Raw genomic sequence first — 16,140 nt, 5'->3', positions numbered from 1 at the left:
GTATGTTCGACCGATTCGCTTTGGCCATGCCTTCGGTCCAGTTGGACTCGACCGGTCAGGGTGCACGGGCTCTCGGATGTTCTCACTCTGCGCCTTTTGCTTTGGCATTGCCTTTTGCCAAATTTATGATTTATGAATACCGCGTTTCGCGTCTGCCATTCGATTGGCACGAAAATTTGAATATTTCATCTGACGAAGCGGAATGCAAACTGCATGGACGTGCACTTCACGGCCCTGACTGGCTTTCTTCGACCCTCTCGTGGTCTGGGTTATGATCTGCCTTCGATCAGATAGTGCATAATAAATATGAGCTCGTGAAAACGGGAAGGCAAAACGGTACGATCACGATTCCAGGCGAAAGCCGACGACAAACTCTCCCACCGATCGCAGCACGGATCTGGACTTGGACCTGGACCTGGACCTGGACCTGGTCGTAATGGCATTTACTGTCCTTCCTGTGGCTGCACCGAGCTACTCTCTATTGTTCATGTTAACGTCACGTTGACGTACGACGACAAGGACGATGACGAACGACGCGACCGCGAGCTGTCAAACGCAAACGAATGGTGGAAAGTTGGAGTCCTCGAGGGTGCAAGAGGACGCAATTTTTCAGCCCATCTGGAGCTCGTCACTAAATCTCGCTTCTTTCTTTTTGCTTACGGTGATTTACAGGTGAGAAGCCGTTCAAGTGCGAGCACGAAGGATGCGATAGGCGGTTCGCTAATTCATCCGATCGAAAGAAACATTCACACGTCCATACATCTGATAAGCCGTATAACTGTCGTGTTAATGGTTGTGATAAATCGTACACTCATCCATCATCGCTGCGGAAACACATGAAGGTAAGTGTCAGCCCGCGTGCAGATGGCGCAAGCGTCCTCTGGCTCGAGCCCTTACTCGGGGGAGAGACAGAGAGAGAGAGATAAACCAGGAGTGAGAAAAGGTCTGGGCCTGGGATCCAAACCCAGCGAAACGTGCCGGAATGGGGATGAGAAATAAATTGCCCGAGATCCAGCCGGTCCGATAGGGTCGATGATTTTTCAACCTCTCGCACACAAGCCTTGCGCCTGGACCCATTCGCCATTGCTGCGTTTGTTTCTCACGTCCAATGTTGGGGAAGCGAAGGGTTTTCCATCGGGTTCTGTTTCACTTTTCTAACGCCAACGCGTCTCTTCCCACGATTAGGTCCACGGAAGTTTGGGTGACAAGTCCCCATCTCACAACTACGACAGTGATGGCGAGGAGTCCAGCTCCGAGAGCGTCATCTCCGGCGGCACACAAACACCGCCCTCTATCGGGCGGCTGCATGACACACACGGCCATGGCTCGCATGGATCCAGCAAGCTCAGTGCCGCCGCTGCAACCGCCGATTGCAACAGCAGCAACAACAACAGCGCCAGCAGTAGCAATAACAACAACACCAGCGTGAGCAGCAGCAGCAACAACAACAACAGCTCCTCCAAGTCCTCTTCGAGCCTGCTGTCGCCGCCCATCAGTGGTAGTGGTGGCAACGGGGGTGGTGGAGCAGGAGGCGGTTCAAGTGGAGCGTCCTCTTCCACGTCCGGTGCACATCTGGGCCAGAATCAACACCTTAGCCTGCATTCGTCCTCGTCGCATCACTCACACCAACATCACCTGGCGTCGCTGCAGAATCATGCGACGAGCCTTGCACCACCTCCACCTCAGTTGCCGCTAACTCCTGCCTCGTCCGTGTCCCCGCAGGCGAGTACACCATCGTCGATGTTGGTGGGGCATCACCACAACCACCACCTGCTGTATCACCACCCACAGCATCACCCGAATGAGTGGTACTCTCCGACGCCACCCGCCGGTCCGGACACGATGAACCACCTGAACCACTTTAGCCACCATCATCATCATCATCTGGTTCACCACGGGCCTACGACGGCCTATTGAGACTAGCTGCTGCTGGAGGAGCTGTGCTTCAACTACTGAGCGGGGCTGTGATGGTGGTGACAGACAGCAGTTTCTCCGATCCGGAAAGAAGCGGCCCCTTTAGCGGCGCTCCAATGCTCCAATCTTCTCCCCAACAAACCTAAACATGACATACCAAAAAACCCCCAAAACGAAGAACGATCTGTTCGAGTCCTCACGGCACCCGAGAAGGAGTCGCGCGATCCCAAATTGATACCATTTTGTGCCTGCTCGCAGCGCTATGGCAACCCTATGGCTCTCGATTGTTCAGCTCACAGCTTGCGGCTAACCACCTGCACGGGTCAGATCACTTGGCAGCCTAGTATAGCTCTGGAGATGTCTGACCGAGCGAGGTGGTCCAACGTTGCGACAATGTGTTTGTTCGGTGCGAAAATATATGCTACACGTTATATGTGTGATACACTCTCCGCAGAGCCCTTCGAGGACTGTACATAGCTGGATGGCGATGGGTCTGGAGGTTCCTGATTCAGGAACCTGGACGTGTGCGATCCACACTCCAGCGGAGTCGAGGAGCAGCGCGGTCTATCGATGTTTTAAACAAAGATGCAAAGTTAGGTTAAATGAGCGATGTACTTACACGGTGTGTACAGTTGTTTAAGGCGATAGTGCTTAAGAGTATTTAAATGATGCGTAGTGAAAATGTACCCCTAGACAGACAAGCAGGCAGCAGGCAAGGACACGACGACGTGATCGTGGCGTTTATAGTAAGGACCAAATACTGAGGCGATCGTGCGAGTGTACAACAAAACGTAATCTTTTCGGCAAATGAGCGTAGAGAAACCCCTTCCATGCGGGATGGGTTGAAGTTCAATAGATGTTTCGAATACACAAATTTTTAACCCCCATACACAACGCGAGTACGCAGGCTTAGGCGAGTATTTAATAGCGCTCCACAAATAAGAGACGATCAGGTTAGAGTATATATATATTCAGAGAATTAAAGCAAACTATTATAATGAAAGCTGGCAAAATGGCGACCCGGCCGTGGCCTCGGGTGGACGAAAATTAAATGAAAATAAAATATGTGAAAATTATAGTTCCAAAAGCTCCATCTCGCTTCCCGGCTCCCGCGAGCGATGCTCCATCCGAAATGGCGTGGCCAGGGCAATCAATCCTGCTGCACGATCCGTGTCGATGATAACGAGGTTACAAGGCGTGCGCTGTCAAAAGCAAATGGTTGCCATAATGACCGAAAATGGTCAATGTCGGAGTCGCGCAGGCTGCGTCTTGACTCCTACGAAAGGAATCGCTGGCCAGAACGGGAATGCGCGCGCGAGTGTGTGTAAGGCCAATCAGTTTTTCATCATCCCACCCCACCCGGAGGAGGTTTCTAAGCATGTGCAACAGCGCCAAGGCTGACATTGGTTCGCACCGACTCACTTAGGCCGCTGGTCGGTGTGATTCTCGTTCCAATTCGACCCGTTCCGGGCACGAAAAAAGTGGAGTTATGGTCTTGTTTTATGAATATTTAATTAATTATATGCTCATATTCATAAATATTAATTCCATTTTTCTTTCCTTCTTCTCTCGCCCGGCCCGACCCGGTTCGACTCGATCACTCGCTTTCCTGCTCGATCGTTTACTTGCCCGTGTCGAGCCTCGTTTCGTTCTGGTCCAGCCGTTCCATGAGGGAACGATTAAAAGAGAAAAAAAAACGGACATACCGACCAGGCCAGCGCGCGACGCACAGTCCTTTTGGGTGTATGATTAACCGAAGAAAAAAGCTCTGCTGTCTCTTGATGATTTTATATTATTTTTATCAATAAATTAGTCTCCTTTTTTGTGGCGTTTTTTTTTCTCCTGTGTTTCGTTTTTCATGGCAGTCGGATTTAGAACTGCAGAGTCTCTTTCTCTACTGCCATGGTGTTCGTGGAGGATGTGGGAGTCTTTTTCCCATGCGACGGAGGTGCGGAAGCGGGATATTTCACCCTGTTTTAATTTTATAAAAACCATTTGACCAGTTAGCATCCAATCACCCAGCAACCGCAGCCGGACGGGCAGAGTCAGAAACGATCGTTGAATATCGGTTCGAATGACGATGGCGAGACACCAACACCCGGGAGATGCTGTATCCTCGTCTGAATCCCTGCAAAGCCCGTGGACTCGCACTTCGCACCCATATCGAAGCGTCTCCATCCTGAACCGCGACGACAGAACAAGCGATCGAACGGACCAACAGACGGACGACGCTCGGACTCCGAAACGAATTATGACAGATAAAATATTTATAATTATAGAGTGTTCGTTTTATGATGTTTGTTTGTGATCGTTTACAATTTTTGGTCTCTCTCTCTCGCTCTCTCTTTCTTCCGCGCAGTCGTTGTCATTGGATTGTGCGTTATTCCACCCCCAATGTTCGGTGATTCTGCGTCTTCTTCCCAGCCAGATCGTGTCTTTCTGGAGTCGTCGTCGTCGTCGTCGCAGTCGTGATCCTCGCATGCTGCGGATGACAACGAGTGAGCTGGCTAGGAGCTGGCAGCGATGAAGGGAGAAGTTGAAACGAATTCCCGAAATGAAATATTTAAATCGTTTTGTATCATCCATAAGGCAGCACGGAGCGATTAATCGTGGAAGTGGCACCGAGAAACTGGCCGACGAGCGGAGGCTGCAGAAACGAACGAAATGCCACAAGAAAACACAACAAATATTATGTTCGAGGGTTTGCTAATTTTGGGGCTGCTAACCGTGGCCATGGACCGGGTTGCCACTGACCAGTCAAGGCCACGGTTAGAGCGAAATCAAGACACTCAACTAAATCATCGCACCGCGCGATCGGCGGGAGGACGAATTATGCAGCTCGCCCTCGTGCGCGAGCACGAAATGCAACCTTAAATGGTGGCTTATTATTCACGTTGAGATAAATTTATTAGGACCAATTCGTGGCCGGAGCTGGATTGGCGAAATGCCTTCTTGAGCTAAGAAAGAAGGTCTATTTTCAGACCTCGGACCTCGGGTATTCGGCCGTCTAAGGTTCGACTGGGTGCAACAAACACTGCAACGGTGCACTTAGCCGGGTTTGAACTTTGAAGGCTTAATTGAACCGGCCGCTGGCTTTATACACCTTGCGCGTGCGGTAATGCCACGGGATCGAGATTATCTCGGGTTTCATGGATGAAACCAGAACCGTTCGATTGATTTCTGGGTCCGCATGATTATTCCTCTGAGCTCGGGTCTTGGCGCAAACTACCGTTTGGGGTCGAAAGGCAGCGAGAACGAGAGAAAACTTCGGCAAAAGGCGAGCGAGCGAGAGAGCGAACCGAGAAGAATTAACATAAATATGAATATAAAATATAATTTATGAAAATTATCCTTGTCATAACCTGTTTCAGGCTACGTTCATTCAGCGATGCTTTCTGCTGCTTTTATTATCTACGAAATGTCTCCGGTCTTCTCCGCGGCGATGTGTTGCTTGTTTTGCGGAAAATAAAACGCCGGCAACGAGCGCCCGAGGACTCTCTCTCTCTCTCTTTCTTTGGTCAAGCATCCCGTTTTCTATGCCACTAGGCCTGGCCGTTTCGCGGCTGCCCTTGGTGGATAGTTTATGGGATGTCCGGAACGCGGACTCAGGTCCCGGCGACAGACTGTTAACATTGTCGGTGCTTGGATCGGCGTGGCTCGTCGAAACCAATCCAATTTTGCTAATGAGGTGTTTGACATCGAGGCAAAGCGGATGCAGTGTCGGTGGAAAGTCGGCGAAATTATGACGAAGCGTGGCAGGTGAGTAGGAACATACGAAGAGTCAGACATACGTAGTCAGCGTGGATGTTCTTTCGTTCGATCCGTCCGTAACGCCGATGGACTGGCCGATAAGGGATGTAATTAGGATTCATCCCGAGGAGGAAATGACGTGCATGTTTATTTAATAGACGCGCAGATAGTTGCCAATAAATTAGCCACAATGAAACTCCTTACTGAAGCACTTTAATTGGTAGGAGTGGAAGTCTATTAGATGCTATCGAGCAATGGTTTATGTACCGGGGATCGTTGCCGGGTTGTCGAGTACTCACTCAAAGCAAAGCCCATGATGGTCGACCCTATTGATGATCAAACAAGACGGGAAGATTTTAATGCTTCCATGATTGCAATGAGTATGCACGTATTAATGGTGTAATTATTTTATTAATCACTCGTCCCATATTGCCCCTGCACGTTGGTAAAAGGCGCACAATTGAGCATGCACGAGGGCGCTGACGACCCACTTCCGGCGACGTAGGGCATGATCGCTTGTAATCGAAACGCTTGACGTTGATTGCACAATCAGAAGCCTCAAAAACAATCCACCCGTATCGGTTACAAAAACCCCAACGTTCGTCGTTCATGCCGGGTGTTCCGGATGCCTGATCCAACGAAGAGGCCTCGTGCCTATTTAGGAAACGCAAGAAACGGCCAACGCGGGCTCGGGTTACGGTCAAGGAGCAGACTTAATTTAATCAATTTTTATCATAATCGTTAAATTTGAAAGCGACCTAGCTGTTGCTCGTGCACGACCCAAGATAGGCAAATGCTGGCCCTTGGGAAGCAGTGTTTCCATACGGCGAACGAGCAAGGAGGGTTCAAAATCGTACCGGCACGAAGAAAAACAATGTAGCAACATTGCGATAAAACAATTAGCATACAAAACCGCTTGCAATTGTGTGCTTTTGTTCTTGCGATTCCACCGGCGCGCGTTTTCCAGCGAAACCATTACAAAATGGGCCAACGAGGAATGGCCGCATCACGCGTTTTCGATATCGAAGTGCCTGTTATCAGCTTTGCCGAGCGTGCGCTGAATATTGATGGCAGTGCGACGATAAAACTCTCGGGCAGACCTGTGAGCCCTGTGACCTCGTGAGTAACTTCCAGGCGTTGCTTTGAGCTCACTTTGGCACTTTCCCGGGGTCTTTCCACGTTTACGCTTAGCAACCTTTCAACTTCAATCGCACAGCCTGGGTAATAGTTGGGGAAAATCAAACATTTACATTCAGCGGAAAAACGCAGCACCAGACGCAAGCCTCCCGGGAGGTGGTCTGTAAAATTAACTCATAAAAGAAAACCTACCCAAGCCGGACATACCAGGTTCCCGGCAAATTCGACCGTTGGGTGGGGAAAAACCATCCCCGAAAAAAACACTCTCCCCAACTTGATTGATTTCTTGCCAATACCGCTGGCCGATGAGTTTGCTCGTTTGTGAAGAAGGAGAAAATAAATGGCCTATTGCCAGCAGATGCGAGCTATTCTAACCAGTGAGTCGATGAAGCAACAAGCACTCGCAGCTTTCACTCTCGAGCAAAACTCGAAAATAGATTTTAATAGATTTCCAGCTTCTTAATCAAGTTCCTGTTGCCAGCCGGGTATCGGCGAGCAGACGACGGGCGGAAGCGAGACACCGTGTCTAAGCGCGTGTACGGGGAAGGTGTTGGCAGCAAATCAATCGTTTTTTTGTTGGTGCCGTTGCAGAAAAAAAACCCCATTGATGAATGGTGGAAAGATTCTCCAATTTGCAGCCATACAAAATTGTAATAAATTTACCCAAACTCCTAAGATCGAACACAAAACAAGTCTAGCTCAGCTCATCAACATAAATTAGCTGGCCGTTGCTGCAGAGGTTTATCTTTCGCTCGTTCATAGGTCGCGATTCATTCACAACCTTGCTGGGATGGGCGGGAATCGTCTGCTCGCTTGCAAAGCCATGATGAGCTACCCAATCATCCGTTGATCCGCTGATGATAATGAACGTTTATGGGCGTCTCCAGCTGAACGCCTCCGAGGCTTCATGATATATGCCAACCGGAAATAGCCTTCCCCAAAGAGCCTCCCGATCGTCCGATTGTTCCGATCGTTGTTAATCCATTCAATTCAACGGACTCTCCAATTGATTTGCGCGCTTCTCATCTTCGTTTCACAATCGAATGGAGAGAATAAAAAACCCAACCATTCACAGGATTCCCTAGCATCTGCCGTAGGTTTCGCGATTTGTCACAATAAATCCACAACCAACCATTTATGGGTGTTTAAAGTGCCGTTTCGTGCTGGTTCTGCTTGGACAGCACTGGCAGCATGTTTCGCATCCCAACATTCTTTTCACGCGGTGGATTATCTGCGCTTCCGCTAGATGGCGCTCTGCGGTGACGACAACGTGTCCTGATGCGCGAAAGATTCGCAGATTCAAGACGCCAACGGTTACTTCGCAGCTCGCACCCAACCAGCCCCAAACAGCGCGGTCAGGATTCTTGTCAACTCGTCGTTGTCGATATAGGGTAAAAATTTATTGACGGTTTTTATGGTGAACACCGAAACGACTTGTATACACACATAAAATCCGGAGCAAGAGAAATCATACTGCCCGGTAAGGCGAACTCGGTGGAACAAAATAAAAAAACGACCCTCCAGCTCCACTCACCAACGCCGCCAATCGGTCGCCGAAAAGCTGGACCGAAGGCAGTTGAAGTTGAGTCGAAGAAAGCGTCCAAAAAAAAAAACGAACGTCCCAGAGCGCGAGCCCAAAGCAGGGGAAACAAAGGTGGAGACAAAAGTTCCACCCTACGGCGAGCTATCAAACGCTCATAAATTCCTCCGTTTTATAGACCCAACACCATCCACCATGCCATCGGTTTAACGTCCTTTACGGTCGTCACTTCGAGCGCGCGAGTCTCTTGGATGGTTTGGGTTTTTTGATGAAGATGGCTGGCCAGTCGTCGTCGAGTCCGATCGTTCCCGTGTCACTCGGGTGCGTTCTCCAACGTGGAGCTTTGGTCGCCGCTTTTCTCAATGAACCCGTCTGGGAAAGGAAACATAAAGTTTTTCCCCCAGCTCGGCTCGTAGATCTCGTAAACGCGCTCGAACTGGCCGCGTGAGCGCATTTGATTATTGCAACGAAATCGCTTTTTAATGTGATTGTTTCGTTGTGGGAGCACCAACTCGACCGCACGAAGCCATACAGACCTCAATGCGGGATTAACGAGAAGGCAATTTATGCGCGTGCTTTCACGATTGATCGCAAATGGAGTTTCGATTAAAGGATAATAGGATTTTTAAGAGGCCCGTGGACGGTGTTTGCTTTTTTCTCGCGTGATCCTATACGATGATCCACCTGCCATCCCATCGAGAGCTTGATCACTTCTAAAAAGCTGGAGCTCCTCGAGTATATCGCGAGAAATATCAATATATTTTTTAACAGGCAAAGTTTCTTTTCATGACTTTAAACGAGTGCGTTTATGCCGTCATTGGCGTGCGGCCGTAAACCGAGCTCCTGGGAGAACAGAGAGACACAGAGAGACAGAGAGAGACAGAAAGAGAATTTATCAATCAACCGGACGGCGATGAGGAGCTATAAACCACCAACTCAGCTCCAACTGGGATGCAGATGACGGGAAGGAAGAAAATACACACTACATAAAATATGTTTATTAACCATCACCGTGCGGCGTGTAGAAATAATTGCATGGCACCATGCACGTACAGGCTGCTGGAGCATGTCTCCACACACGCAAATACACGAAAGAACGATCGGTCGGGCAGCCGTTGAGGCTTGTGAGGGTCTAAAGCTTTTTGCCTACAGCAACTCGCTGCTCGAAGAATAGCTGGTCGGGGCTCGTTCAAGATGCACGAGTAAGATGTATTTCGAAACGGCACAAATTGTCAACCATTTGCTTTCGTGAAGCAGCGATGCCATGCGAATGCAGTGCACTATGGACTAAAATCGATGGACAGTGTCTATAAAGTTCTGGTGTTGCTGAAACGTGCACTTGGAGGAGTCAAAAAAATGGAACCACTATTTATGCATACAAAAGCTTCAATGTTTGATATAAGTTAAAGTTTCTCCTTATCTGGAACCTGCATGTATTGTGTGCGAAAGAATGCTTTTATTCTGACCATTTCCTGGCCATTTTCAAAACGACTGCATCCAACCGTCAGCACATCGTTTGCGTTTATGTGCTGCATTTACATAAACCAAAACCTGCCAGCCCGAGTTTCTGCGACACACATGTAATGTTTAAAAGTTTTCCACTTGCGTCTTGCATTCCACAGACCTGAGGGACCTGTTACGTGGCCCCTCAGAGCTCGTGGCTCGATTGGTAGGAACAAATTTGCTAATACAACCGCTGATTGAACCACTTTCTGTCCCACCATGAATGCGTTTTGTCGTTTTGCATCGCCGTTTTCCATTGCTGTTGCGCGCCATGCGTGGAATAACGTCACATGAATGGATCTGGGATGCGAGTGGATACCGCGCGTGAAAGAGAATCTCCGGCCGGTTCGGCAACAGAGCAACTTCAATTATAATTCGACTGTCCAATAAATTAGCCATTTGCCATCCTGGAACGCGCGCGATTCCATTCGGTTTCATGGTTCGCTCGGTCCGACACCTGTGAAATTAACTTGTCCTCGGTGAGGCGTCGGAACCGGAGCTGGGAGGATATTTAGATGTACTTCGGGTGGTCATAACTTTCGTTCAGTGTCATTCCGAGGCTCGTTCGAGTGCATAAAAAAGGACACCCAATGGTGAGCCCTTCGTCCGAGCTCCAATGGGCGCATGGTACCACCCCTATATGCATGGTCGCTCTTATTGAAATAATTGACATTTTTATTGAACTGTCGGCTAATTGATGTCTCCTTCGGACCGATGCCGATCGCGATTGCAGCCGCTTGCGAATGATGCGCTATTACGTTGGGTTTCGTGCCATTGCGCACCGTAATTGATTACTTACGTTGCACGGAAGATAAATTATGCTGATCGCGAGTACGATTGCGCATGCCCAGCCGTGGTACTCTTCGGAGAGCCTAGATTTCGAAAGCAATTTCCATATTTCTTCCTCGCACGACCAGACTGACCAAGCCCGCGATCGGCAGGACGCTGGATGGAAGCCATCAATGGCGATTGGTGATCGCCCGGTTTGGCAGCGATCGCGGGACAGCGGTGGCGATGATGATTTGTCGTCGATTGGCGTCGCCCAAGCGGTGGAAATCTAATCCTCCTCTGAACACGTGTTTTAGATACGATTTTAAATAACTTATTCCGTCGATCGAGCCCATCGATCGATCGGGCTGGCGCAGGATTTGGAGGCGAGATAAGCGAGACTAGTCGAGTCTAGTCGAGTCGAACGCGATGGGTTTTATGCTTTCCCGTTTTGGCCCCGGCTTCGGGACGTCGTTACTCCTGTTTTGGAGTCAGATTTCTTGCGCCAGATAGTTCTTCTTCCGGAAAGGCTTGGGCCGGTAGAATTGGATGATAAGGTGACTGGGGGGGGGGGGGGAGGGGACAGCACCCAAACGGGTCAAACCCGGTGCTGGTTTGGGCTCGCGCGAGGCGCGATCGCGCAAGATTATAATTTATGCTCGCCCAGTCACAATAAAACGCTGAAACTAATCTTTATGAATGGGAATGAATGAAATGGCCTTTCGAGCGATGAGTGGCGCGGGTAGAATGGCTTCGCGGGCAGGGTGGGAAATCTGCCCGATGGGGAATTGAGCGGGGATCCTGCTTTGGGACCTATTCAAGACCGATTCGAAACGATCGTTAATGAATCGTTGAATAATAAAGTGGGATGTTGGTTATTTTGGTGTCTGATTTTTGGGGTTCCCTTTTTAGCTCGAGGATACGTCGGGCGCAAGTTTGCGTTCACGCTGTCTGTCCCGTAGACTGTCGTATAAATAGCAACCTGCAATGAAGGCCTCGGAGGACGATTTATCGAGCTGCATAGGATCGCGAGGTCTGAGGAGGAGCATATTGCCAAAAAAACACCTTTCAAGGTAACGGAGACTGGTGCTGCAATGTGGCACCTAAATAAATTAATTTAACCCATATTAGCTTCCCGCACTAATGCCAGCAGGATGCGGTGAGCAGCAACGCGAACGCTCGATTAAAGCACCACGCATGCGCCACAGAATTCGAGGAGGTAGCTGTTTGATTTGAAATGAAATTTTAAATTATTTCCTTTTCCGCGAATCGGAATCAGAAGCAACAGTTCCCCGAACTGCCATGTGTCGGGTATGATGCTCCACCAATGCTTCGGAGGGCTGAACGGATCCAGGGAAGGCCAAGAAAAAGGATCGCCGGATGTCATACGAGACAAATCATTCGACTGTGTCACAAACGAATGGACGGGTAGGTTTTTTGGGAGAGAGGAAGCATTTTTTAATTTACCACCAACGTCATAACGATAACAATCGGGCGAATTATTGTTACTGTTATTGGTTGCGAGAGGTATGTGTGTGTGAGTGTTTATAAGGGGCAGCGAAGGCGCAGAAACCTCGCGATTGGCGTCGAAAAATGGTGGCATTCCCATCGAGTCGCATTACGACCGAGTCGTAAAAACTCCAACTCGAGAGGTGATTTTTTTCGGCCCAGGCGTAATACACGCTAGTGAGAAGTTAAGCTGTAATGCATAAATAGCTCTGCAATATTGAGCTAAAATTAATTGCAAGCACTATCCATGCAAATGTGCCCAACCCAACACGGCCGCTGTCAGCTTCAGACGTTCCGAAAAGTTCAACCTGACGTCGTGGCCTACAGACGTCATCCGAGCCTTCGAACTCGCGCTCCGTTTCTTCGGAATTAATGTAGCAATTGGTGACGTTGGTAGGAGCAACAAAAAAAAAGACCCCTCGGATCCTCTCATCAGCAGGCGTACTCGGTATCAGTATGGTAACTGTTGCGTGAGAAGAAAATAGGACCGATTCGGAGACTCCGAGCTGACGATGGCAAGCGAGATTCACCCTTCACGAGCGACCGACTCCGGCTGACTGACGTCAGGACGTAGTGCGATCCCTGTAATTTACTTCCGCAACCGGAACGCTGCAGTTGATCGAGTGGGCGGTTCCCACCAGCCCAGTTCCATCGTCGCGCGTCGTGTTGCAGTGCGAAGGGTGCACCCGTGCCGGAGACAACGGTAGCGCGAGAAACGTGTGGCCCTATCACCAGCAAACACGGGAATTAATCATTTTGTTTGTCTGCGCCCTTTTTAGGGCTCGCTGGTCGCGCGGCATACAGAGGAACTCCCTCAGCAAGCCACTCGCGAGGATGCTATCAAATCGATCGGAAAATACGCTTTCCACGGCAAGCGAATCCGGCTCATAACGACACCGGACCGAAAGGGCAACCGGCCGGAAAACGTTACATTGAAATAAATATAATAACCGCTCTCGTCAATATCGTGCACGTCGTCGGTGTCCTCCGACTCATTGACGTCTTTTGCCCGACAGAGGCTTCCTCGAGCTAGCCGGGCTTAAGGCAACTTTTCATTTTGATGATATCGATTTATCCTACCCTTCGGGCCGGCCACAAGCCAGCCCATCGGTACAATCGCCCGGCACAACAATAAGGAACGGTGTAATGCTAATGGATTTTCCCGAGGACGGCCTCGGGTTCCCGCGTTGGTCTGCGAGTGACAGCTTTTCCTATAGGCATTCGGCGCGTTACGCAACATTGTGCTCGTCGGACCGGCGCTAGACCGGAGGCCGTACGTGATATCGCGCCAGCCAGTGGTATCATAAGGCCCCCCTGCCATCGAGAGCACCTTCGAGAGTGCGCCCGGAACATCCAGCAGCAAGTGACAGGCTTTTAAACTCCGGTAGCAAAACCTGCATCGTATCGATCACTGTCACTCACGCGCCCGTGAACCGCAAGCATTCGGGACCGGTCGACATGCAGTGCTAAAGTAAACGTTCAATTAGAAGGTGCAAAACGGTCCGTCAGCTCGCTCCAAGAAACAAAAACACGCCGTCCCGAATTACCGCACCGAAACAACAAGTGCCTGGACCGGAGTGAGGGCCTTGTTTGCGTTTTCCCGGGCGACAGTGAACACACGCCATACGCCATCCGGATCCCCCGATTCGGAAAAAGGACTCCTGCGCGCGCTGGGTGCGTTGTAAAAATAACTGCATCAGTATTGTCTTTCTGTTTTGCTTGCTGATGTGCACCAGCGTGATGATCAGGTTTCTTTCGCCCTATACTAGCGCTCGATCGGTCGAAGGGCGAGATTGATTGAGATCCAGACTCGGTTCCTGTTCGCGATAAGACGCGTTGCAGGTTCACGCTCTCCGTCGGGGGTGATTTGATTGAAAAAGTATGGATTAAAAAAAGTCCGTCAATTCCGTGAATTTCACTTTTGTAGCCGTTCGATTAATGAAACCTGGCGCTTTCGAGCTCCGGCGCGCGCGTTAAAATATGCAACTCACCTCGACTGGTCCGACATGATTTGTTCTAAATTACCGATCGAATGTCCTGTCGGCGTGGAGTTTAGCAATTAAAACAACCACCTCAAACGACACCTGCCTACCATCGATCATCAACACGCGGCCTGGCTAGAGCCTAGACCCGACCCGGCCAGTTAATGATGACATCCGATCAATGTCAAACAAGATGTTTTACGACAGATCGCTATCGGAAGGCAATAAATTTAAATCAGCTTAGCCACGGGCTGAACCCGAAAGCCATCTGCCGCTGTGGTGGCGCTGAAAGGCCACCGGAGGCACCGGTTTCAGGTGGCTCGATATCCTTTCATTTACATTTCATTTTCCGGCCGAGAAGGCGGGCCTTTATCAGCGCGCGCCGAAGGAAACCCGGTGAGTGACAAACAGATTATCGCGCATTTGAATAATGTGTCACACTTCTCTCCGCTCCGATGGCCGTTTCGGAGGGTTTCGATCCGGGTGGACGACGAGATTACATCGCGGCTGGAGGGCGGCGATGCGTTCCTCGTGTTCCGTTGTCTCCGTCTTCGCTGGCGCAAACGGGGAACCAAAAGAAAGCCGTAAGTCGGTAGTGAATAAGTCGAGGCACGTGAGCAGGAAGCCGGAACCCACCGTAGGCTGTGGCGATTGATTGATTGATTGGTTCCACAATCGTTTGTTTAACGTCGAAGGATTCGAAGCGACTAATCATCGCCCGAAATTGGAAGGATACAGGCTAGCGTACGGGGGGTAAAAGGCAGCAAAAAATCCTCACTAATGGGTTGGTTCTAGTTTCTTTATGATTTGTATGCTCTAGTCCTGATTGAGATGCTTCTTAATCGGGCGATTGTAGCACGCGCGGTTTACCACCGACCAACGCGAAGGCGCTTAAAAACGATCCTCGTGGAGGTCCTTAAGGCGTTCTTCGGGCTTCGGAAACCGCTTCCGTACCCGTTGCGTCTCATGTGCTGTCAATTTACGCTCTTTCGTGCTGGTGCAGCTGTGGTTTCGGTGCTGAATAAAACATCTCTCGCATTCGGCAACGGCATTCTTTCACCACACGTTCACGGATCGGTGCCAAATTCCGGAATCAAGAAGCGCAACATTTTGACAAACTCGTCGATGGGTGCTTTGTTTCATTGTTATTTTCCGCGCGTCGACCTCGAGATTTTACAGCAGGTTTTTGGTGTTTTTTTTTGCTAACTCGTCGTTGGTGGAACCGACCGAGAACTACGCCCGAGGCTTCGAAGTCGCAAAGGACGGAATGTTGACTGTTTTATGACGAATGACGAGATCGTGCGCTGCCGGTGGGTGTCCTGAATCAATAAAACCCCGAATCAATCGACCGATGGTTCGACTCGATGGTTTCCATGGTGGTTTCCAGCGGTGCCGGTGATGGTGAGAATGTTTTCAAATTTAATTAAAAACCCCCCAATCTCTACCCTGTGAAGCTCAATTTAGATCAATTTCGTGCGGGAGTAGCCGCATCGACGCCACCGTTATCGTTAGCAAATCGATCGAACCGAGGCGGAAATGGTTCGAAGGATCCTTTTCCAGATGCCGCTTTTTTTTGCTCTCGAATCAACAGCCCAACAGCTCGCATGCGGCACAATCTATCGATCGGGTCGTGAATTCAATTAAGACATTTATGGTTCCTAATTAACTCGGGCAGCCCTCGCGGGCCCGACACTCGCCCTCACAGCATAATCGAGGGCACGATTTTTCTTAGAAAGGACCCACCGTCTCTCTCCAGCGGAGGGATCATTTTCCGGACCCGGAATTGGGGGTAGAAAAGGGCCGCAGTCGAGCCTCCAGGCCTTCGTATTTTCCCTTTCCATCGTTTCCCGAGCGGCTAAGAAAGGAAATCGGTTTGGGGAGGAAAAACTTGTCGTCTCCGTTTGGAGCCCGCAGTTCTGCGACGGGTTCGACCGCGACTTTGACGTCTGACAGTCTAACGTGACCGATGGGAGTTTTCCTCCCGTCGATTGGGTTCGCTCGCGGATGCGTTAATGCTCGCGGGATAATTAATTACCG

At 50.0% G+C, this 16,140-nt stretch overlaps 1 protein-coding gene across 1 annotated transcript in view; it reads left to right on the top strand.

Annotated features, from left to right (window-relative positions):
- The window catches only part of LOC128730752 (pair-rule protein odd-paired), a 29,046-nt gene extending 26,367 nt beyond the window's left edge, over nt 1-2,679 (top strand). Inside the window, exons 3-4 of the mRNA XM_053823832.1 lie at nt 673-842; nt 1,186-2,679. Of these exons, the coding sequence (XP_053679807.1) occupies nt 673-842; nt 1,186-1,917 (902 nt within the window). The 3' untranslated portion in view covers nt 1,918-2,679. The remainder of the gene's footprint in view (nt 1-672; nt 843-1,185) is intronic.
- The last annotated feature ends 13,461 nt before the right edge of the window (nt 2,680-16,140 follow it).

This window comes from Anopheles nili, chromosome 2 (assembly GCF_943737925.1).
Source record: "Anopheles nili chromosome 2, idAnoNiliSN_F5_01, whole genome shotgun sequence".
In the NCBI taxonomy this organism is placed as follows: Eukaryota; Metazoa; Arthropoda; class Insecta; order Diptera; family Culicidae; genus Anopheles; species Anopheles nili.
Note: the sequence above shows the minus strand (reverse complement) of the source record. Positions and strands in the feature narration are given on the sequence as shown.